We start from the raw sequence: 21,202 nt of genomic DNA, 5'->3' as shown, positions 1-21,202 counted from the left end.
ATAGACTGATACAGAACAGGAATGAATTAATTTATCAAATTCCTATTTATACACATTTTCACTTGACTTAGATGTGAATCATTCCAATGGACGATTCTAATCTAATTTTAAACAAGAATGGGCCTGGATTGTTCAGAAATCAAAAGTTAGTAAACATTCTATTTACATCTTAGAATCAAGGACATTCTGTTTACATTATCTAAAGTACAACTTAACAATCACAGACAGAAGTTAAGTAATCTAAAAAAGATTCTGTGAATATTGAAACTGAAGAAATCTTAAAAGCAAAATGTACATCTGCACTAATAGTGTAATAAACATTAAATTCACAAAAATCTTAAACACTTTTGCCCATTAAACTAAAGTGGATAATGGATGGAAGGAATGACATGAAAATATTTAAAGTGAAGAACGGTGAACAGTAAAATGTACACCAGTCCTAGATTACAAGTCTAATACATGTTCCAAGTACATAGAGACATCTTTAATGGCTTTGGAGTTCTCTTCTGGAAATATAAGTATGACAGATGGTTGGATATGTAAAGAAACAAATGAAAAAGTTACAAATATTTGAAACTTAAGAACCATGAACAGCAAATTGCACAGATACAACAATAGTTAAATACGAGAAGAAAATTTCACTGAAATATCTTAAATTTTATGCTTTGTTCTGGAAGCAAAAGAAGTATCTATAATCGATGGATTGAAAGACAGAAAAAAATGACAAAAACAAAAAACTGTACAGAATTATGAACAGTAAACTGTACATGTGGATTACAAGTCCAATATATCTATCCAGTTTCATCAAGATTTTGAATGGTTTGAAAGCTATACTCCAGAAATGAAAATGTTTCAAGACAAACACATATATGGAAATAGAAACATACAAATGGAACAGAAAATACATTGTAGCTAAATTCACCATCTGAGTGTGTGTGGATAAAAAAAAACTGGTAACGAGAGTACTGTAAATAGCACATTATATGCCCACCCTGTGTATAATAGCCCTCAATATAGATAACTAAGATTTCTGTGAAGGAACTAATTTTCTTGTTTTAGCTGCATTGACCTTTTAAGCTGAAAACTGACATTCTTCTTCCTTATGGCAAGTGCAACCCATCCACAAAGCTTGTATAGTCTGTGATGTAAAACTAATGTTACTGTGAAGAAATCATTTTTCTTCAGTCACAGTTACCTTGAACTTTGACCTCATCATCAATAGACCTTTTCCTTGCCCCATGCTGAAAGTATAAGCCATCAACAAAGTTTGGTCCAGGAAAGTGATGTAAAAGAATGTTTCTGTGCAAAAGCCATTTTATTCTTCCAATCAGCGACCTTGACAGGTAAAAGGACAGATGGATGGACAACATAACATACTATGTTCCACCTAAAGGCAGGAGTATAAGATTGATTACTTAAATAATGCCCCAAACATGAATTTTAGCACACCTTATGGCAAGAGTATACGAGTGATTACTTAAATAATGCCCCAAACATGAATTTTAGCACACCTAATGGCAGAAGTATAAGATTGGTTACTTAAATAATGCCCCAAACATGAATTTTAGCACACCTAATGGCAGAAGTATAAGATTGGTTACTTAAATAATGCCCCAAACATGAATTTTAGCACACCTATTATGGAAGAAAGGTATTTAGTAATAATAGCAATAAATGAGGATATTTTATGAAATAAATTACTTAAGTTCATGGATATTCTGTTTCTCTTTCTTTCCCTCTGACTCAAAATCAAAATGTAACAAAGTTCAGCCATATCTACTCAAGAGTTTAAATGCTTGTTTAAATAACTGTTATTCATCAGGTTTAATATTTACAACTGTTAACAAACATAGACCGCACTGTAAGTGAGGGCACGAGTTACCAAGGGACCTCCAAAAATTTAAAACATCCGCTTAGACATCGATAAAACCGCTGTTTTTTTAAATAGGTAACTGGGCTGTTTAATTATCTGAATCCTCGTTTTACAATCATGTCGTTAATAATTGTTAATAACGAGCTTTTCTAACCAAGTTGTTCATTATTCTGTATAACATTTATTTTCAAAATGTCAAACATGTGAAAGATTGTTTCAACTGGTTTCATCAACCATCACGTGCATGCGAAAACATGTGTATTATGTCCCTTTTTGTTTTGTTGGTTAGTCTGGTTCCTGGTGTGGTATTTAACAGTAAACTGCCAAGTGGTGAGTCAAAATAGCAGGGAATTAGACTAACCGTTGATACACCACCAAACAAGATTTCTTTTTTAAAAAACTATTGACATTTAATTAATGAGACAATCATCTATGTCGAAACTCAATTTTTGCATTGTTAAATTATTACAATATTGATGTCATGATTTCACTGGAAGTAATAGTAAAACTTCTTATCATCTTGAGGATATATCTCCTATTGCCAGTTTAGGAAATCTCTGTAACTTGCTTGCCCATAATGGTCTGTATCTGTGAAACCAAACTCTTTATTTTACGAAGTATTTGATTTGCTTGGTTGCCTTGCTATCTTTGATCACAGATATGAATGAGACAGTTAATTTAAGGGAATTTCATGATGTTATGATATTACATACACACAATAACATTTATATCTGTGTTTGATTGATCAACTGAAGTGAGTTCACCCGACATATGACCGGGACTGCTAGACTTTAAGTATGTAGGATTTGCATGCCTTTTAACTTTTCTTTTATTCCACTTCCTTTGCTTGATTCAAAAGACATAATTAATGTGATACACTGTAATACAAAGGAGGCCAGCTCTTAATTCCATGCAACAATACAACAAATACTTCCGCAAGTCAGTTATCAAAACACTGTCGGCACTTATTAGGTTCTCAGAGAAATGCTTGCAGACATAGCTGTTACAGCAGACTGACCCATTTTATGTTTAAATACCCATTGCATTTATGATGATTACACTTAAAAGGAACTAAAAGACAGTATTAAAACACAAATTTCACTTAATACAAATTATTTAATTGGCATTTAAATATTAATATACTGCCTGGATTAGGTTAAATGCCATTTTCATTAATCAAAATTTCCTTGAATATCTTTAGTTATGGTGTACTAAGAATGTTGTTTGGAAAGAAAATATAACCAGTTAAATGACTTCTTATTAAAAGTTGATAATTTGAAAATGTTACCATATTTTGATCACAATTTTCTTCAAGAAACAGGGATACATTTTTGGGTATTTTCTGGTATAAAAAATGGGATCCATGCCTGACCCCGTGTTATAAGCGGGTTCGCACGTTATCAGGGCACGAGTTATCGAGGGAGTGGTGTATACTGATATATAATTGGTAGGGGACCCGGAGACTGAGTAGTTTAAGGTGCTTGCCTTGATAGATCACTGACATCTCATTTCTATTCATGTCAGTTCAAGTCTCTGGCTTGGCCAAGATGAGTATGTGATAAAGCTTGAAAGTAGCTACTTGTGTGCTGATGGTTCTTCCCGGTTCTTCCTCCACCAGATATACTTGCCCCAGCCATATATAAGCCGATCATGTGCTGAAAAATGGCATTAAATACATAAAACCACTACAAACCACATAATAGGTAGCCCCTTTAAAGAGAGGAGTTTGGAAAGAAATTCTCTGTTTCAGGACTGTAATCTACCATCTGTACTGACATATAAGTGAAGTCTAACTGCAAACTTCACAAACTCAGATGTGTTTTTGCAATGGCAGCTCTGGATCTATGCAGTTTCTTAAGAGTAATCAGTAGACCAAACAATGGCAGATGATTTGTTGTTGTTGTTGTAGGGTTTAACGCCATTTTTTTCAGCACACGATAGGCTATACATAGCGGCGAGTATTAATGGTCGAGGAAGAACCTGGGAAATCCCTGGAAAGAACCACCGACCCTCGAGAAGCTACTGGCAAGCTTTCTCATTACCCACACTGGCCGAATCCGAGACTCGAACCCACGCAGACAAAGGTGAGATGGCAGTGATCCATAACGGATGGTATTTTGGAATTATATTTATAACTATGAAAGCCCTCTATGCCAGAAGGCTTTTGATCAAATTTTACTGAGCAGCTTTATGACTTCTGTTGAAAGCTTCTGCCATTTTTAATAACAGTGGCCAAACTGAATGATAGACTGGCATCCAATGAACAGACTTGAAAAACCTGATGCCTGAATGTTCCACGTATAATTAAGAACAAACTCATTAAGCAGATTATTTAAATGAAGCCGTATATAATAATTATGATGGGATGACCATACCAAGGATATCTGCTTTTGAAAAAAGTCTTGCTATGTTTTTCATTAAAAGGACCAAAAATTATGATTTCAGGGACTCTTTAAACAAAAATACAAAGAAACACTCTGAGGTCTGATTGTACTTCCAGTTTTTCTAAACAGATGCAAATCATGATATCTGAATGCAGGTGTTCTAAATTCAATGACCATATACCTCAAGATTGTAATGGCTAAAAAGAATGTCTGCCTCATTTGAAATTAGCAATACAATTTTGGAATTAATATCATCATATAGCATTTCTTCCATGGAAAAACCATGGGCCAGCCCTGTACTAATTTGGAATTTTTATGTAGGTTTGAAATAAGGTTTAGCAGCATATCAACATAATAATGGCTATATGGTATTGATTACAAATTTCAAAAACATAATGCTATAAAAGAATTACCAAAACTTTATGAAGATAAAAATTTCCGAATAAATGCAAAAATGAAGTGCTACAAAAAATACAGAAATAAAGATGAAGCTGACAACATTCTTTAAAAAGTATGAAAAAAGATTAAGGTCGAAAATATATAAAAATCTTTAAAATATAGGGTAAAAATCTGATCAGATTATCATCAAGCATGAGCTTAACACGGAAGAATTATGGTATATCCTTGAACTAAACATCTCATACATGTCACTTACATCCTTGATTGCTGGCAATTTTCTGTTTTCTTCTGATTTCAGTACAGATTCGAACAATGCTGACACAGTCCTGAATAGAATCAATACCTGTGTAAGGTTCCCCTCTGTTGATGATATGGATAAACTACCACACTGGCAAATTATCCTGTACAATAAAGGACAAGATAAAATATTGTTAACATTTCAGAAAGCTGAAGAACTACTTGGGCTTTGATGGCATTAACATAATTTGATCTTTTTGATGAAGGATTTGGCATGCTGTTTTGCAGCACAGAAATAAAAGTAGTTTATTAAGTGCTATGGCAATAATGTGTTTTACACACCATAATAGCTGTCCCAGGCTGATTTGATGGTGGGATTTAAATCCACTCTTTTGACTGTGAGTATTGCATGCTAACCATGAAGTCATTGTGGCTCCTGGATGATGGAAATAATAAAATACTGAAGGGAACAGGGACCACATACACGACTTTACAGGCAATGGTGCCTGAGAAACTGATTTAAACACAAATGTTAATGAAGTTAAATCAGTGTGAAATATAGGTCACATTGATCTAGTTTTTGCTCAAGGGTGCAGTGCTTGTCATGATGCATCTTTTTTCTATGTGACACAATTATGCAAGAAAGAGTTAGAGAAAATGAGCCTAGTACAAACCCTAACTTAGAGGAATTGAATTTAACATGAAGCACATATCACTCAACCATGAAATATTGGCAAGTGACCTAGTCTTCACTGACAACTGTAGTAAAGCCAATGAAAGAGCAAAAGCTATTATTGTACTCAAATACTCCCCCCCTTCCCAAACAGTTCACACCCTACTAGCGAGTACAAATGTCATTCATTCATTCATATATATATATATATATATATATATATATATATATATATATATATATATATATCAGTCTGCAGGCATGTTTGCCAGTGTCAGGGTGTCAGGCAGTGGTTCTGTTGATCTGACTGGTGCATTATGAGAATTCCTCTTGTGATCCTACAGATTACACTTGTGTGGTTTTGGTTTTGGGATTTGTAATGTCAACAACAAACATGACAGTTATTTAGGAGAATATTTGTATCTTTTCACAAACAGATAGGTTCAGACTATGGCCAGTGCTCTCTATGTAACATAGAAAAGCTTACTGAGGCCAAGGGCTACTGCATATCTATCAGAGATGTATCATTTTACTTGTCAAAATAATAGATTAGAGTAAAACATGCAACTGAAGGCTTTCCTAAAAACATGGCTATATAATAGAAATAATGCAAATAAATCTAAATAAACAGTGTGTCATGTGCCCCCATGGAATTATTACCGTATATACTCGTGTATAAGCCCATTCACATATAAGCCGACCCCCAAACATTAAAAAGTGCAAGACACGCATATAAGCCGACTTAAAACTCCGAAGCATCTCAAGATGCACAAGATAAGCTCTAAATGCATTTATTTAGGCAAACTTATATTTAAAAAAATTACATGTATATTTATCTCGAGGTTGGAATGCAGGATTATTAAAAATAAATGGTAAAAACTTGTTTGAAAAGTAATTTAATTTTCTGTTTTCTTATTGTTTCTGCCTAATTAGATTTGTGTATAATTGGATCGAACGATGACAAGAATTTAGCGATCGCGAGTTCCTGTAACACTACCTCTCCCTTTTGACTCGATTATTGTTTGTTTATGCCTTATTGCATTGGACATTTTATATCAGTGCACCAGTAATTACGTTTTTACTTTGCTTTGAAATTGTAAATACCTAAACTCATTAAAATGTAATCCCAGTAATGACAGCACAACAAACAACAATACGGTTCGATTCAATGCTTGCAATTAGGCTACTGATCGTATTTACATAATGGGGCCACTGCATTTACATTGTAGGTTTGATTAAGTGCTGAATTAAGTACATCCTTTGGAGTTTAATCATGGGCACCATTGCGCTCAACTTTTATGACATCTCCAAAATTCAATAATAAAGTTTCGGAAATAATGCTTCGAAAATTATGCTGAGTTGTTGTTTGCTTTGATGTAAGCGACCTTACACCATACCTGTCAACTTTTATGCCGGGAGGAAAAAAACTGATTTTTGGGGTATCTCCATGCCTACCTCTTGATTTCATAATATCTTCCGATTTGTGCAGAGAACTCCAGATTATTAAATTAGGTCTTTTTGTGATGAAATAATTATTTTAGCATAAAGAATTTGTTTCTTCACTAAAAAGAATGTTAAGTTTAAACATAATTCACGTAAATTAATGATTTTTTTTTACCTCTACATTAATACAAAAGTTAAAAAAATAAACCACAACAATAAAAATGCCCATAAACAATTTCAATCCCAAGAATGACCATATGCTATAGCTCCATTTACAAGAAAAAAACTTATACGAGTGAACACCTGGCATTTTTTTACCGTATATACCAATGTTAAACTGGTATAGTTACCAGTAAAAATTCATTCTTATCACAAGCCAGTTTCAGGGTTTTAATGATTAACTGGTCTGTACTGCTGTCGCACAATGAAAGACAAATTTGCTGACTATCAACAAAGGAGACGCTGAAACACAAAACTAAAATTGATTGATGTTGATCTTAGTTGATCTCTATGAGAATTTTAGCCTTTATTATTACCACTATTCGTGAACATTTAAAATACGATGGTTATGTGCCTTGTACAAAAAAACGTGCGTACCTTTTTAAAAAATATTAACTCAATTAGTCAAAGGACTAGCTGAAATATTATCTGAAACAATGCAATTTGGTCGAAACAATGAATAAAGCAAAATCTGCATCTATGTTTGGGAATAAGTAAGGATTTAAGTAACGCTATGCAGGGTTTGCACTGTGTAAGTACTGTACATTATAGTTCAGCATGGTCTCCCTGGTAAACTCAACCGGCCCACGAATTATGAAGTTTGTATTTACCTTTATTTAACTTTGTGTTGGAGAAATCAGAAATATGCACATATAAAATAAAAACAAAATCAATCATAGTACTTTAAAACAGTTTAATAATTGTCAGGTCACCGAAAGTTACTTTTTTTTTTACATGCCTGTGTCTTAAGACATGGAAAAAATTATTGTTTCGTGTCCCAAGATTTACAGCCATTACTGTAATCAGCAAAAAGACCTAAAAACTGTCAAATTTACACATTGGCCTGCGGATAAGCCAACCTCCCTTCTTCTAGGTCTTTATTTTTTTCTAAATTATTTGGCTTATACACAAGTATATACGGTACTAACACCAGAGAAGGATGGACAATTAAAAGATTAAATAGCTACAAGCCCCCAGTCAGCAAGGCTGACAGTCTAGGTATATAAAATATATAAATCATAAGGTGAAAGCTATAACAATTTAATAAACTATATCACGGTATTCAACAATTACAGGACAATTTTTCAATGCAATTGCTTCCAATCAGTACAAGACCTATTCAAATTGCCAGTTATTTCATCATGCAAATTTAAAGGTGAGAGTGTTTCCTTCTCATGTCCATTATATGTTACTCATCTGTAACTTCTGCTTTGCATTCCTTTGTCAGTACTTCTGGTACGCTTGTTTCTATTCTCCTGGCTCTGCTTGTTGGTTTCCAATATAAACTTCTGCCTGTACAAATATCGCCCGAACCATGATATTCTGAACACGATTCCAAGGCATTTCCTCTCCAATATGGAGTAGTTCTTCTTGGCTGCAGAGTTTCTGACTGCCATATGTGATGGGAAAAAGTATCTCCTCATGTTCCTACAGTTACACTGTTTCAAGGCCTGTATCACACGCATTGGTGCATATTACAAATTCTTTGGACAAATCTGATAGATGGACAACAGTGTTGTATGTCAGTCTATCTTTCAAAGTTTGGAAGGCATGCTTACATGCATCCATCCAAATAACATTGTTCAGGGCCTGTTCCTGGTAAGATCAGACAAAGGTCCCACAATTGCACTGAAATTGGCCACATGCCTCCTGTAGTAACAGGCCAATCCCAGGAATGACATCACCTTGGTCTTCGTTGTGGGACGCATGGTGTTTAGCAGCTGCTCTACCTTACACTTCTCTGGTGACAGTGTGCCCCGACTCAGTGTGTGTCCTAAATAGTCTAAGGTCTGAAATCTGATATGGCAATTTTAATGGGTGAGCCATCAATCCAGGTTGACATAACCATTCTAAGATGTCTGCTAGTAGAGTCTGGTCTTCACTCCACATCTCCATGGCTAGTAGGAGATCATCCATAAAATTGTAAACAGCCTATCATGCAAGAGTTCCAATAACTTTTTCATCATCCTTGTGAAAACACTATGTGTGTTCTGGACTCCAAATGGCATAACCACTATTGGTACGTTCCGCCGGGTGTAGCAAACGCTTGTTTGGACCTCTCCTCTTCTCTTTTGGGGATTTGCCAATAGCCCTTCGACAAATCTTCAAAAAATATTTCGCCCTTGACATGCAGCGAAAATATGATATGGGTCAGGTAGCATTTTGACCTGAAATTCTGTCACCTGATTAATTTTCTTGTAGTCAATGCAAAAGCGATGGGTGCCATCTTTATTCTGTACTAGGACAACTGGGGAACTGTATGGGGAGTTGGCAGGAATGATTATTCTTTGAGCCATCTTTTCCTAGATTTCTTCCCTTACCACTTGCTGCTTCATGTAGGGAAAAGGGTAGGGTTTCCATTGAACAGGCTGGTTGTCCACCAGTTTTACAATGAACTCGACCAGTGATGTTCTCTCTGGTAGCTCCATAAGTACAGCAGAATACCCTGTCAGCAATGCCTCTATCTCCTTCCACTGTCCCCTAGTCAGCATTGGGTCACACTCCACATAACAGGGTGTCTCAGCCTTCATCAATGGACAGCTCAGAATGGTGTTCGCATTTTCCAGGTCCCTTCGGTGTCCTTGGTGATGATTGGGGCAACAACGAAATCACTAATGGGCTCTTGTTCTCTATATTTCTTAAGGAGATTGGTGTGATACAGTTTCTCCTTAGTTGGTAGCCGTATCTGGTAGGTCTGATCCCCAACCTTCTTGGCTATGACATATGGTCTTCTCCACAAAACTCGTAGCATGTTTTGTTCTTGGGGCAACATCAGCAACACCTTGTCTCCTACAATGTACTGGCATGGTTCAGCACGTTTGTTGTAGTATCTTGCCTCGCAAGACTTTGCTTGCTTGAAGTTCTCCTTTGCTAACATACAAACTTCTTCCAGTTTGTTACATAAGTCTCTGATGTACTGATAGGTAGTGCGTACCTGACAACAACATGGTCGTCAGTCCACAACTGCCTCAGCACAGTGATGGGGCTTGCACAGTCCTCTGGTATAGAAGTTCAAAGTGGGAAAACCATGAACTTCCCGATTTCCAAATAGCATGTCAGGAATATACCAATCCAAATCCTTAGGACACACTTCACACAGTTTCATAAGGGTATTCTTCAGAGTCCCATTAAGTCGTTCGACCAGTCTGTTACACTGTAGGTGATGTGGCATGGTAGTGAGATGCTTAATTGACATCAGTCGGTTAACCTCCTCCATCATGTGACTCACGAATTGCATCCCCTGATTGGTCAAGATCTCATCCGTTACTCTGACTCATGACCAAATCCTAAGCAAAGCTTCTGCAACAGTTTCTGGAAATAATATTGCATAACATGACAGCCTCCGGAATGCATGTAGCACATTCAATGACCGTAAAAATATAATTATTTCCTTGTGCAGATGTGTTTTATCTGTCCGATTAAATCCATCATGATATTGGATTGATTCACCGATAAGTGGTGTATTCCCCAAGGGAACAGGTCGATGAGCTGTTTTCAGTGCCATCCACTGATACTTATCACAGGAGATACAAAACCGCTAAACGTCTCCCTGGACCCTTGTCCAGTACAATCCTTTGACAAGATGGTCATGCATCTTGGCAATCCCTATGTGTCCTCCGATGAGGCATTCATATGCAAACTTCAATACTTTGTCTCACTTCACTTTGGGCATAACAACTTGCTTGTGCCCCTTCCTGTCATGGCGGTACAAGATGCCCTTCTTGTACATAAACCTCTCCTTGCCATTTGGAGTTCTCTTCTATATTCCTTCTGCAGCGTGTTTATGCAACTGCACCAGAGTTGCATCTTCTTGTTGCAGTTTCTACAACTCGGCAGGAAGCATGTTATCAACCCATGATGAAGTATCTTCCATCGGTGTTGACTTTGCCTGACAACTCTTGGGCTTGGTGTCCAGGTTGCTGAGTTAGATTGCGGTAACACATAATGACAGTGTGACTTAATGTGACAACCCAGACAAGCATGCAGCTTTGATTTTCCCTTTCATGTACGGTCAATCGAGGTCACTGATGGCAACTGTTAACAAGTCATGCATACTGTTGGCATACTGGACCTCAATAACCTTCCCTGTATAGTATTCTGGCTTCACGTATTTCTTGTCGACAAGGGTAGGGACACGACACCCAGTGTCGTACAAGATGGTGGCATCTTCCTCACTGATGGTGGCGGATGTGAGGTTTACTGATTTCCATGTCGTCTTGATCCCATGTGTCTTCCTGGCAACAGCATTCACCTAGGATGACCTGCCCTTGGCACAGTCCCTGGCAAAATGCCATTGTTGGCTCTTGATGTCCAGCAAAGTCCTACTCCGCTGTTGAAGCCCGTACAGGTCAGTATGTGGAATCCTTACTCGTAGCTACATTTCTGACCTTTCCATCCCCAGGATGGTTACATACAGCTGACGCTTCCTCAACCACCTGGCACAACTGTTCAGATCTTTCTGCCATGCTGGCAATCTCTTTGAGCATCCTATTCTCTGTCTTTGACAGAAAACTGTCAATTCTCACCTGTATGTACTTAGGATGTGTTCCATGAGTATCACCTCATGTAAACCTTCATACGACTGGTCGACCTCTGCCATTTTCATCCACTTCTCAAATAACCTGTGAATTGAGGTATGAAACTGAATGTGTCTCTGTTGGCTTTTTTAGTGACTCTCGAAAAAGTTTCTGGTATACTTTGATGGTCAGTTGATGTATGGCAAAGAAGGGCCTTCTTCAGAGTGTTGTAATCGTTTGCTTGGTCTACTGCTAAATTGTGATAAACTTCTCTAGTTGCACCTTGCAGAAAGGCCGAACCATTGATTGCCCCATATTGTTCAGGAATCTTATAAACACATGTGAATTTCTCGAATTGAATGAGGAAATTGTCAATCGATCCTTCGCTTTCATTAAATCATGGCATGTTTATCTGGACAATACAATAGTCAGCAATCGGTCATCCATTTCCTCCAGGGTTCAAACTGGTGTCATCTGTACCTGCTGTTCTAGCCCCTACTCATAATCTTTCCATCTCATGAGCATGAGCGAGCTATCTCTCCTTCTAGGCCACTCATCGTTCTGCTTTCCTCTCTTTCGCTGCTGCTTCTATCCTGGACAGCTCTTTCTGGGATTCTCTTTCTTTCTCCCTCGCTGCTGCTTCTATCCTGGCCAGTTCTTTCTGGGTTTCTCTTTCTGCTACTTTCTCTGCCTTTCATTCTTTTGTCTGTTCCTCAATGACTGCTGCATTAACTCTCGTAACCTATGTCTTCCAAGTCAATGGCACGATACTTCTTTATCATCTGCCATTTGGATGCCATCATAAAGTACTACTATCAATAAGTGATACCTTGCCTCAACTTACTTCAGAGTTAACAGATGCTATAAATTCTTATCAATGAAATACTTACCTGTTTCCAACAAACCGACTTGTCTCAGGTAAGATATCTGCCCAATATTTGTTTCACTACTACTGTAAGTAAATGAAAGCTAACAAGCATGCAAATGTGAAAATACAAAATATGCTGAATGGAAACTCTCTCTTAAAATTTAAAAAATACTTTTTAATAATAATTCTTTGCTTGTAAAGATGATATTTATGCCTATTTCAAATCAGGGATGATGCCGCCACTCCTCTAAGACCTACTCTTTCCACGTCCAAACATACTGATTCTTTCCCAATGAATGTAATAACATCTGGCTGCATGAGCACCCTGCCCCAAAATCTGACTATCTTCGTTCTGATTGGATACTGGTGGTCTCTTTGAAAACTGTCTGGGGTAATAACACTGACAGGTTATAATGTCGGGTTTCCAGTCTCAAAGCCTAAGCCGACCGGTGACTTCAATGGCTGATGGCAAAACAAACCAAGTTTCTCACACCACGGTTCTCTTAGAAGGAACTGTGAATTTGACTGTAATGCATTGGTTAAGTCACAGAAAGGTAGTTTCTTTGTTTCAGAATCAGTCTAAAGTCATAATATTATATAACATGTATGGACATTACCCAAAGTACTTTGAATTACGAATTCTATCCGAAGACATTTGCAAACATGAGGCAAGAATTGTTAGCAAATTTTCTCACACAATGTGACACAGTGATTAAGAACACAGAAGACACAAAAAGAATTAATTTTTTTAAATAAAAAATTCCTCACTTGGGTTCTAACTATAAACAAGATGAAAACTTGAGAAAATCACCTTATCAATGTGATGTGCTTGAGTTTGAAAACAACATCAGGAAAAATTCTCTTGACAACTGTCTGAGCCTCATTTTCAGTACAAAGGCTATGAAGAACTTGATGACTGGTTAATAGATCTGCAAGAATTCCTCTTACCACATTTGTGTTATATAGATAACCATTCTGGAAGGAAATAAAAATGAAGTACTGTTAGTGTTGGGAATCAGTTATGATTTATGTACTGATAATTGGTTAATTATACCCAGATCACCTATCAGTTTCAATTGATTGGAAATATTTTCTGTAACTTTTTTTATAGACAATGCCATATTTACATAATTAGTAATGGTTTAGTAGCTTGTATCCTGTAAGGCTGAATGGTTTACTGGCACATCTGTTGTCTGCCATGTTGCTGGCACATGGATTGCACAGAACTAAACAAATGAGGGCCACACTGACTAGAAGCTTTTATTCCCACATTCAAAAAAAGATGAATAGTTAAATAAAAAGATAAAACTATAATTGTAAATATTCATTCATGGAAAATAATTAAATGCGTTGTCATTGACTTTACTGACCAATCTATTAGCCGAAATTCACTAAATCACAGTTGGCTATTAACAGATTCCAAAGCACATGTAATATTAAAATTACAGACAATAATTTCTTGAATTCTCTAACTAAACACAGCAACAGTACTGAGATTGCCAAAGTCATAACCTGTTAGAAATAGTAATCGAACATTACTTGTCTCAACATTAAGTAAAGTATGGACCTCAGACCTTTAATGCTTTTTCTAAAAATTAAATCAAGGTGTAGAGATCGAAAAAGAACTTGTTAAAGGAACCAAGCCAACCATTAAATTTTAAACTGACTGGCAAACACAAAGAACTTAGAACTATATATACTTGCATCTTGGTGTCCACACACCATTAATTAATATTAGCTCTTTACTTAGACTACAGAATATACTGAAAGGTGTCAGAAAGGTGCAATGGGACTACAGAGAGAAACAACTTCCTATTACGTATGATATAACATGTGACATATAGCAGTGCTTGCAACACTATGGACTGAGTTGTACACTTGCTTTTTATGCTTTTTTGTGGTGTGGAGAATTTATTGTCATGGAGCCCATTTTTCTGCAACAAACAATCTGTGTCTGTCGGACATAATATTCCATACGGATAAGCACCTATTCATTCTGCATCTCAGGGCATCTAAGACTGATGTTTTCTGTTAAGGGGTGGATATCAGTATTTATGCTGTGAACTGTAATGTCCTTATATGCCCATACCATGTGATGAAGAAATTCCATCACATTCGGATATTAGCTGGAGCTTGTCCTTGTGATCCTCTTTTTCTCATGGACAATGGTCACGCTTTAAGTAGAACTTTCTTTATCACTACCATTAAAGCCATTTTGTCCAGGTTAGGTTATGATTCACGTCATTATAATGAGCACTCCTTCTGCATGGAGGTGGCTACCAGTGCAGTTAAGGCTGGAATTCCAGACCATCTTATCCAAGCCTGAGGTTGATGGTCCTCTAATACATACTGTAGATATATTCAGGTGCACCCAGACAGAAATAACTTTGCACAGAGACAGATGACACAGCATGTGTTTCACTAGTTGGTTCACACTTGTGTCAATCAATGCACTATTCATTTCTTTACTGTATCATCCATTAGTGGACATGCGAATTCCTAACTGGCTATCTAATAAATATATCAAACATATCTACGTTTATGCACATCAGGTTTATCATGCAGTTCCAAACTTATTTCATGCATTTTCCATCATTATTATCCGTATATATCCTTACATTTACTTTAAATTGGTAGCCTTTGTTAAAATCACACTATTCCACAGTCACAGCTCTCCCTTCACTTCGTTTGTGCCATTGCCAAGTTTCATGCATTCACACCTTTGCTTTTGACACCCAATTTGTGTCAGTACTTAAATGTACTCAAAAACTGTTATGCCCATATAGACTTCATAACCACTTCCTATGGTGCATGTATGGAGTATCGGCTGATGTTTGTTATGGCATCCTCAGGAACAGACTTGTCGAGTTTTGGTTATCAGTGTCCCTATATACCTCGTATCAGCCACTTGCGGCTCCACATACAGGTGTTGGACATGATTCACAACCCTACAAACTCCCACAAGTCTCATTTCCCGAGGCATTCCTACTGAACAAAAAATTCAGAGCTGGGCTGGTGCAGTGGGCTGTGACAAGACTTGCCCCCATTATGCCAAAGATTATTTTATATGTACAATAAAGTGTCTACTGAACTTATGTATTGTGTGTTCTTTAATATTACAAATAAATGTTTTTTAATCTGTTGCCTTTTCTTCTGGCTTAAAGTTACTAATACAACTTATTGTATCTCTTAATGTCATTCCATGTTCCATTTTCTTCTATCTTCTTGCAATACATAAAACAAAATTACTGTAAATTCATTATTTGTCATGGGATACCAACCTTTCCAGATTTGGGGGTTGCTACACACAACAAATTTAAGGACCTATTGAAGAGTCATCATTATCAGGAAACCCCTTGCCAATGGAAATGTCATATTTCACTAAACCATGAAAACTGATACCCTTGAAAACAAAGGAATTAACAACAGAACAGAAAAACTAAAATCCCAGCTCTTATTTCTTTTGAAACAAGAATTCAGCATAATGCCAGCCTCACCTACTCTGCCTGGCAGAATCCAAAAACCTTGCAAAGTTGCTAGAGCAAGAAAAGAAGGTCAAGCGTCTTTTGTCCATGGTGAGAAGCACCCTCCAAAATGAATACATCTACTGACTTTCATCACTATCCATACAAAAGAATAAATGTAAAAGCTTGACAAAATCTCTGGAGCATGAAATAGTCAATGTGGTCTACCTTTTCCCACTGTGACTAGTACCCTCCAATATCCACCCATGAAGTTCATGACTGTACAAACAATTTACTGTTAGACCTACTTATGCCTACCATAACTAGCACCCTTCAAGATGAAAACATCCATCAAGTTTCATGATGGTACATATAATATATACAAGTGTCAGACAGAAACTTAATGTAATTACTGAAAAGTAGGTCAGTGCAGCATAAGTTTGCACACTATGAGTATCATCCAACATGAATACATCCATCAAGGTTCATGACCATACATACAACAGTTTCAGAGAAACTGAGCTAACATACTTGCCATAACAAAATGTATGATTTTTTTACTTTCATGATATTTCTTGCAATCTTTAAAAAAAATCCTTTTGAAGATAAAACCCGATTTTTTGTAATCTTCAAAAGAAAAGAAAACAACCTAAAAGACCCAAATAACAATACCACTTCAATATATCCCCATCACATGTAAAATGCAATCTGTCCTGCTGTGAGAACATGTAAAACTATCGTGGGATAGTTAAGACAGCTAACTGTCAATTAAAGGCAAAGAGTCAGTTATAAACAACCATCATTCTGTACAAGACTTTTTGGCTGACAATGACTAAAGTGATGTGTTAAGCCCTTTGAAGACTGTTGGGGGTTGGGTTGGTTGAGCTAACTGCTAATTTGCATAGGTAAAGTTCACAAAGTAGAACACAATTCGTTTTAAGTTATAGGTAAATCAGAGATGCAAGAAGCCTGCTGAAGAAAAAAGCTGTTACAAATCATCTGTATTAAAAATTATTAGCAAGTTTGTGAACAATGTCAATGTTTCTTTGAAATCAAATTTTACTACATATATAACATGCAAAGCATGATTATTTTAGTTTTCAAAGTCTGATTCAGTTTTGAATTATATCAGCAAAGCAAGAAAAGCTCAAAAAAATAAATTACAGAACTCCTGGTTGAGTTTTACTCTGTGATGCACACTGGTGAGGAGGAGCATTTGGCACTTAATACAAACAACATTATCAAGATATGTCATTTTGGAGTATACAATGTCTGTCAAAATAGAAGCACCACTTGTACGGTGATTGTAACATATTCAACATGCTTAATTTAACATTCCAATTACAGTGTGACCCTGCTATAACACGTTATGTTATAACACGAATTCGGATATAACACGGTCATGGTGTGGTTCCCAAAATTTCATATATATGTATTTTCCTCGGACATGAAAAAAAAATCTTTCTTGAAAGCACAAAAAAATGTAAAAAGTTTATTATTATTTTGGGGAATAATATTACAAGACAATAGTGGTAAGGCTCCTGAAATTTTATATGTATTTTTCTCGTACACAAATAAATATTTTCTTCTTAAAAGTATGAAAAATAACATGCAAAAAAAGTTTATTCAGGGATCGCACAGGGCTTTGCCAATGTTGCTAATTCTGATCTTTTTTCTTTATTGGCAGCAAAATATACCATCTGGCGATTTTTTTATTAACTGGCGACATTGTTGGCTGTTTAAACTTGTATATACATCCATTGGTTTGGTGTGTGGAAATTCAGAGGCCCGTTGAAAAAAGCCGCAAACTTGATATAAAATGCACTGAAATTTGTCTATTGTTACATAAACAAATTATTTGTCTACATCGCCAAACCATCTTAACAGTGCATTTTTATATCACAATCCACTTATGTCGACATCTAGCATGTGTACTGTACATTGTGAGATATCCACTTAGTTTCTTTTTGGTGACATTTCTGGTAGCGAAGATCAAATGGACAAGGCATTATCTCATAATCTATCTTTCATCGAATTTTCGGCCATTTGCTAGTAATTAATATATTTACACAGACTGACATTTGTATGTAGATGGTAAGTAAAATTCTTCTTCTTTTCACTCAGAATTAAATCCTTCAGAACACTCATTTTCTATAGTAATACCTGTCATCAGACCAGAACACCTACGTCTCTATCGTCTGTTGACCCTTTTTTAAATTTCTAATGCGTGTGTAGAAGGCAGCATCACTCCACTACCACAAATATTAAACAAAAAAAAAACACAACAAAAAAAACCTTACTTGTTGGTCTATTCAGAAGGCACAGGGAGGAACAATAAGTACAATCGACCAAATGACAACCAATTCCTTTTTTTAAAATGTACCCAGATAAAATAGTTTGCTGAAATTTCAAGGAAAACAGATTACATCTGAAGCACCAACTGTTATGAAAATGTACTGAGCAAATGAAAAAAAAAGAAAATCATGCAGTACAATTATTTGATATTGCTGCCACAATAAGAAATGGGCATTTGTTTGGTTCTACAAAGCTGTCCTTGAGCGGTTACTTCAATAACACATATAACACATACACCCTTCATCAAAGAAAGCTGACTTCAATCTTCAATAAAAACAAAGAACCTTTCTTCATTGGAAGTCAGTACCAAACTTAAAGAGATGCAATAGAATGTGATGTATTGTTTCATTTTCCAATGTGACTGGAACACGTTTATTGAGCCATGAAAGTTTCCTATTTGCAGGAAAAAAGTTTATGCTTATGAATCCTACCAGCGACAGCTTAAAATGCAAGCTAACTTTTACCAGCTTGGGACATACTGCAAAGTAAATGTGCCTCATCATTCGTTACGTGATTGGTATATTTGTTTCCACTGGATTCAGACCAATGCATAGTTCTCTGAATAAAGTAAAATATTATATATGCCTTCTCTGTTTTCACTACAGGTGTACTTCTCATTTAATATGCATCAATTTAAGATCATGACTCTGCTAATAAAGCACGTATTTTTGTGCCTGCATTTATTACCTATCCCCCCCCATTTTTGCTTGTGTTAGCCATGAAATAGACTGACTGAAGTACAATAATAAGCACTTGCTTGTGTTAGCCATGAAATAGACTGACTGAAGTACAATAATAAGCACATGCTTGTGTTAGCCATGAAATAGACTGACTGAAATACAATAATAAGCACATGCTTGTGTTAGCCATGAAACAGACTGACTGAAATACAATAATAAGCACATGCTTGTGTTAGCCATGAAATAGACTGACTGAAATACAATAATAAGCACTTGCTTGTGTTAGCCATGAAATAGACTGACTGAAATACAATAATAAGCACTTGCTTGTGTTAGCCATGAAATAGACTGACTGAAATACAATAATAAGCACATGCTTGTGTTAGCCATGAAACAGACTGACTGAAATACAATAATAAGCACATGCTTGTGTTAGCCATGAAATAGACTGACTGAAATACAATAATAAGCACTTGCTTGTGTTAGCCATGAAATAGACTGACTGAAATACAATAATAAGCACTTGCTTGTGTTAGCCATGAAATAGACTGAATGAAATACAACAATACGCACATGCTTGTGTTAGCCATGAAACAGACTGACAGAAATACAATAATAAGCACTTGCTTGTGTTAGCCATGAAATAGACTGACTGAAATACAATAATAAGCACTTGCTCAATGACTGCAAAGGTAATTGAGATGATAAGCATCCAGGCCCTAGTGAGTACAAAGGTAATTGAGATGATAAGCATCCAGGCCCTAGTGAGTACAAAGGTAATTGAGATGATAAGCATCCAGGTCCTAGTGAGTACAAAGGTAATTGAGATGATAAGCATCCAGGCCCTTGTGAGTACAAACTTAACTGAGATGATAAGCATCCAGGCCCTAGTAAGTACAAAAGTAATTGTGATGATAAGCATCTAGGCCCTAGTGAGTACAAAGATGAGCACTGAAGACACCTGGATAACCTTCAAACCCCGAGGAACTACTGTGAGCAGCAAAGAATGTATCTAACAAGTATATATTTTGCAAAGACAAAACTTGGTGTATATTTTTATTTAATGTCAGTGTGGTTGTGGTTAAGTTTGCACATATGTATGTATGGTAATGGCATTTGACAATGCTAAGTATACCAACTATTATTTTTCTTTCTAAGTGTATTAAAACCAATAATGAAAATGGACAAATTATTTTTTTTATTCAGATTTGAAATTACGAACAGTTTTTAAATAGTTTTACAGCTTATTCTCAATTGGATGTCACTTTTCTTTTTTTGGTCACATGCAATGCCTCCCCTCATGGGACCTCAAAATACATTTTTGGTCACATGCACTGCCTCCCCTCATGGGACCTCAAAATACATTTTTGGTCACATGCACTGCCTCCCCTCATGGGACCTCAAAATACATTTTTAGTCACATGCACTGCCTCCCCTCATGGGACCTCAAAATACATGTTTGGTCACATGCAATGCCTCCCCTCATGGGACCTCAAAATACATTTTTGGTCACATGCAATGCCTCCCCTCATGGGACCTCAAAATACATTTTTGGTCACATGCAATGCCTCCCCTCATGGGACCTCAAAATACATTTTTGGTCACATGCACTGCCTCCCCTCATGGGATCTCAAAATACATTTTTTGAGTATCAAACTCACCCCCTATCCCCAAAAAAAACCACTGTCTGGGAATATGACAGGTATTAACTAAACGCAAAACCTTAATGTTAATGTCACAACAACACATTCCAAAAGTGACCCCATGTACTGCCTATGCTTTGTATATGAGACAAAAATTAATGATAACTTATTGAAGCATGAAATACAGGTTACAATAACTGATTTTTGGTGGATTGGTGATTTAATGAATGACCCTGAAGCCAAAATAGGAGAAAGTGACCCAAATGCAACCAAGGTCAACACGATAGACACATGATCTACTTCTAAATGACATACATTGTTTAGCCTTGATTATCTTACTTTTGCTGAACTCAATTATTTCAATTATTTTGTGTAAAGTCATTTAAAATCCATTCCATATCTCAGAAAGCTGGGTTATCCAACATTTTTAAAGACAAAGAACTTTAA

At 36.3% G+C, this 21,202-nt stretch overlaps 1 protein-coding gene across 1 annotated transcript in view; it reads right to left on the bottom strand.

Moving 5' to 3' along the window:
- Positions 1-21,202, bottom strand: part of LOC149782811 (Fanconi anemia group A protein-like) — a 293,000-nt gene that overhangs the window by 10,375 nt on the left and 261,423 nt on the right. The window contains exons 37-38 of the mRNA XM_089934328.1: positions 13,425-13,588; positions 4,913-5,057 (exon numbers count right to left, since the gene is read on the bottom strand). Coding sequence (XP_089790454.1) covers positions 4,913-5,057; positions 13,425-13,588 — 309 coding nt within the window. The remainder of the gene's footprint in view (positions 1-4,912; positions 5,058-13,424; positions 13,589-21,202) is intronic.

Source organism: Sinohyriopsis cumingii, chromosome 15 (genome assembly GCF_028554795.1).
Source record: "Sinohyriopsis cumingii isolate HCF-2022 chromosome 15, ASM2855479v2, whole genome shotgun sequence".
NCBI lineage: Eukaryota > Metazoa > Mollusca > Bivalvia > Unionida > Unionidae > Sinohyriopsis > Sinohyriopsis cumingii.
Note: the sequence above shows the minus strand (reverse complement) of the source record. Positions and strands in the feature narration are given on the sequence as shown.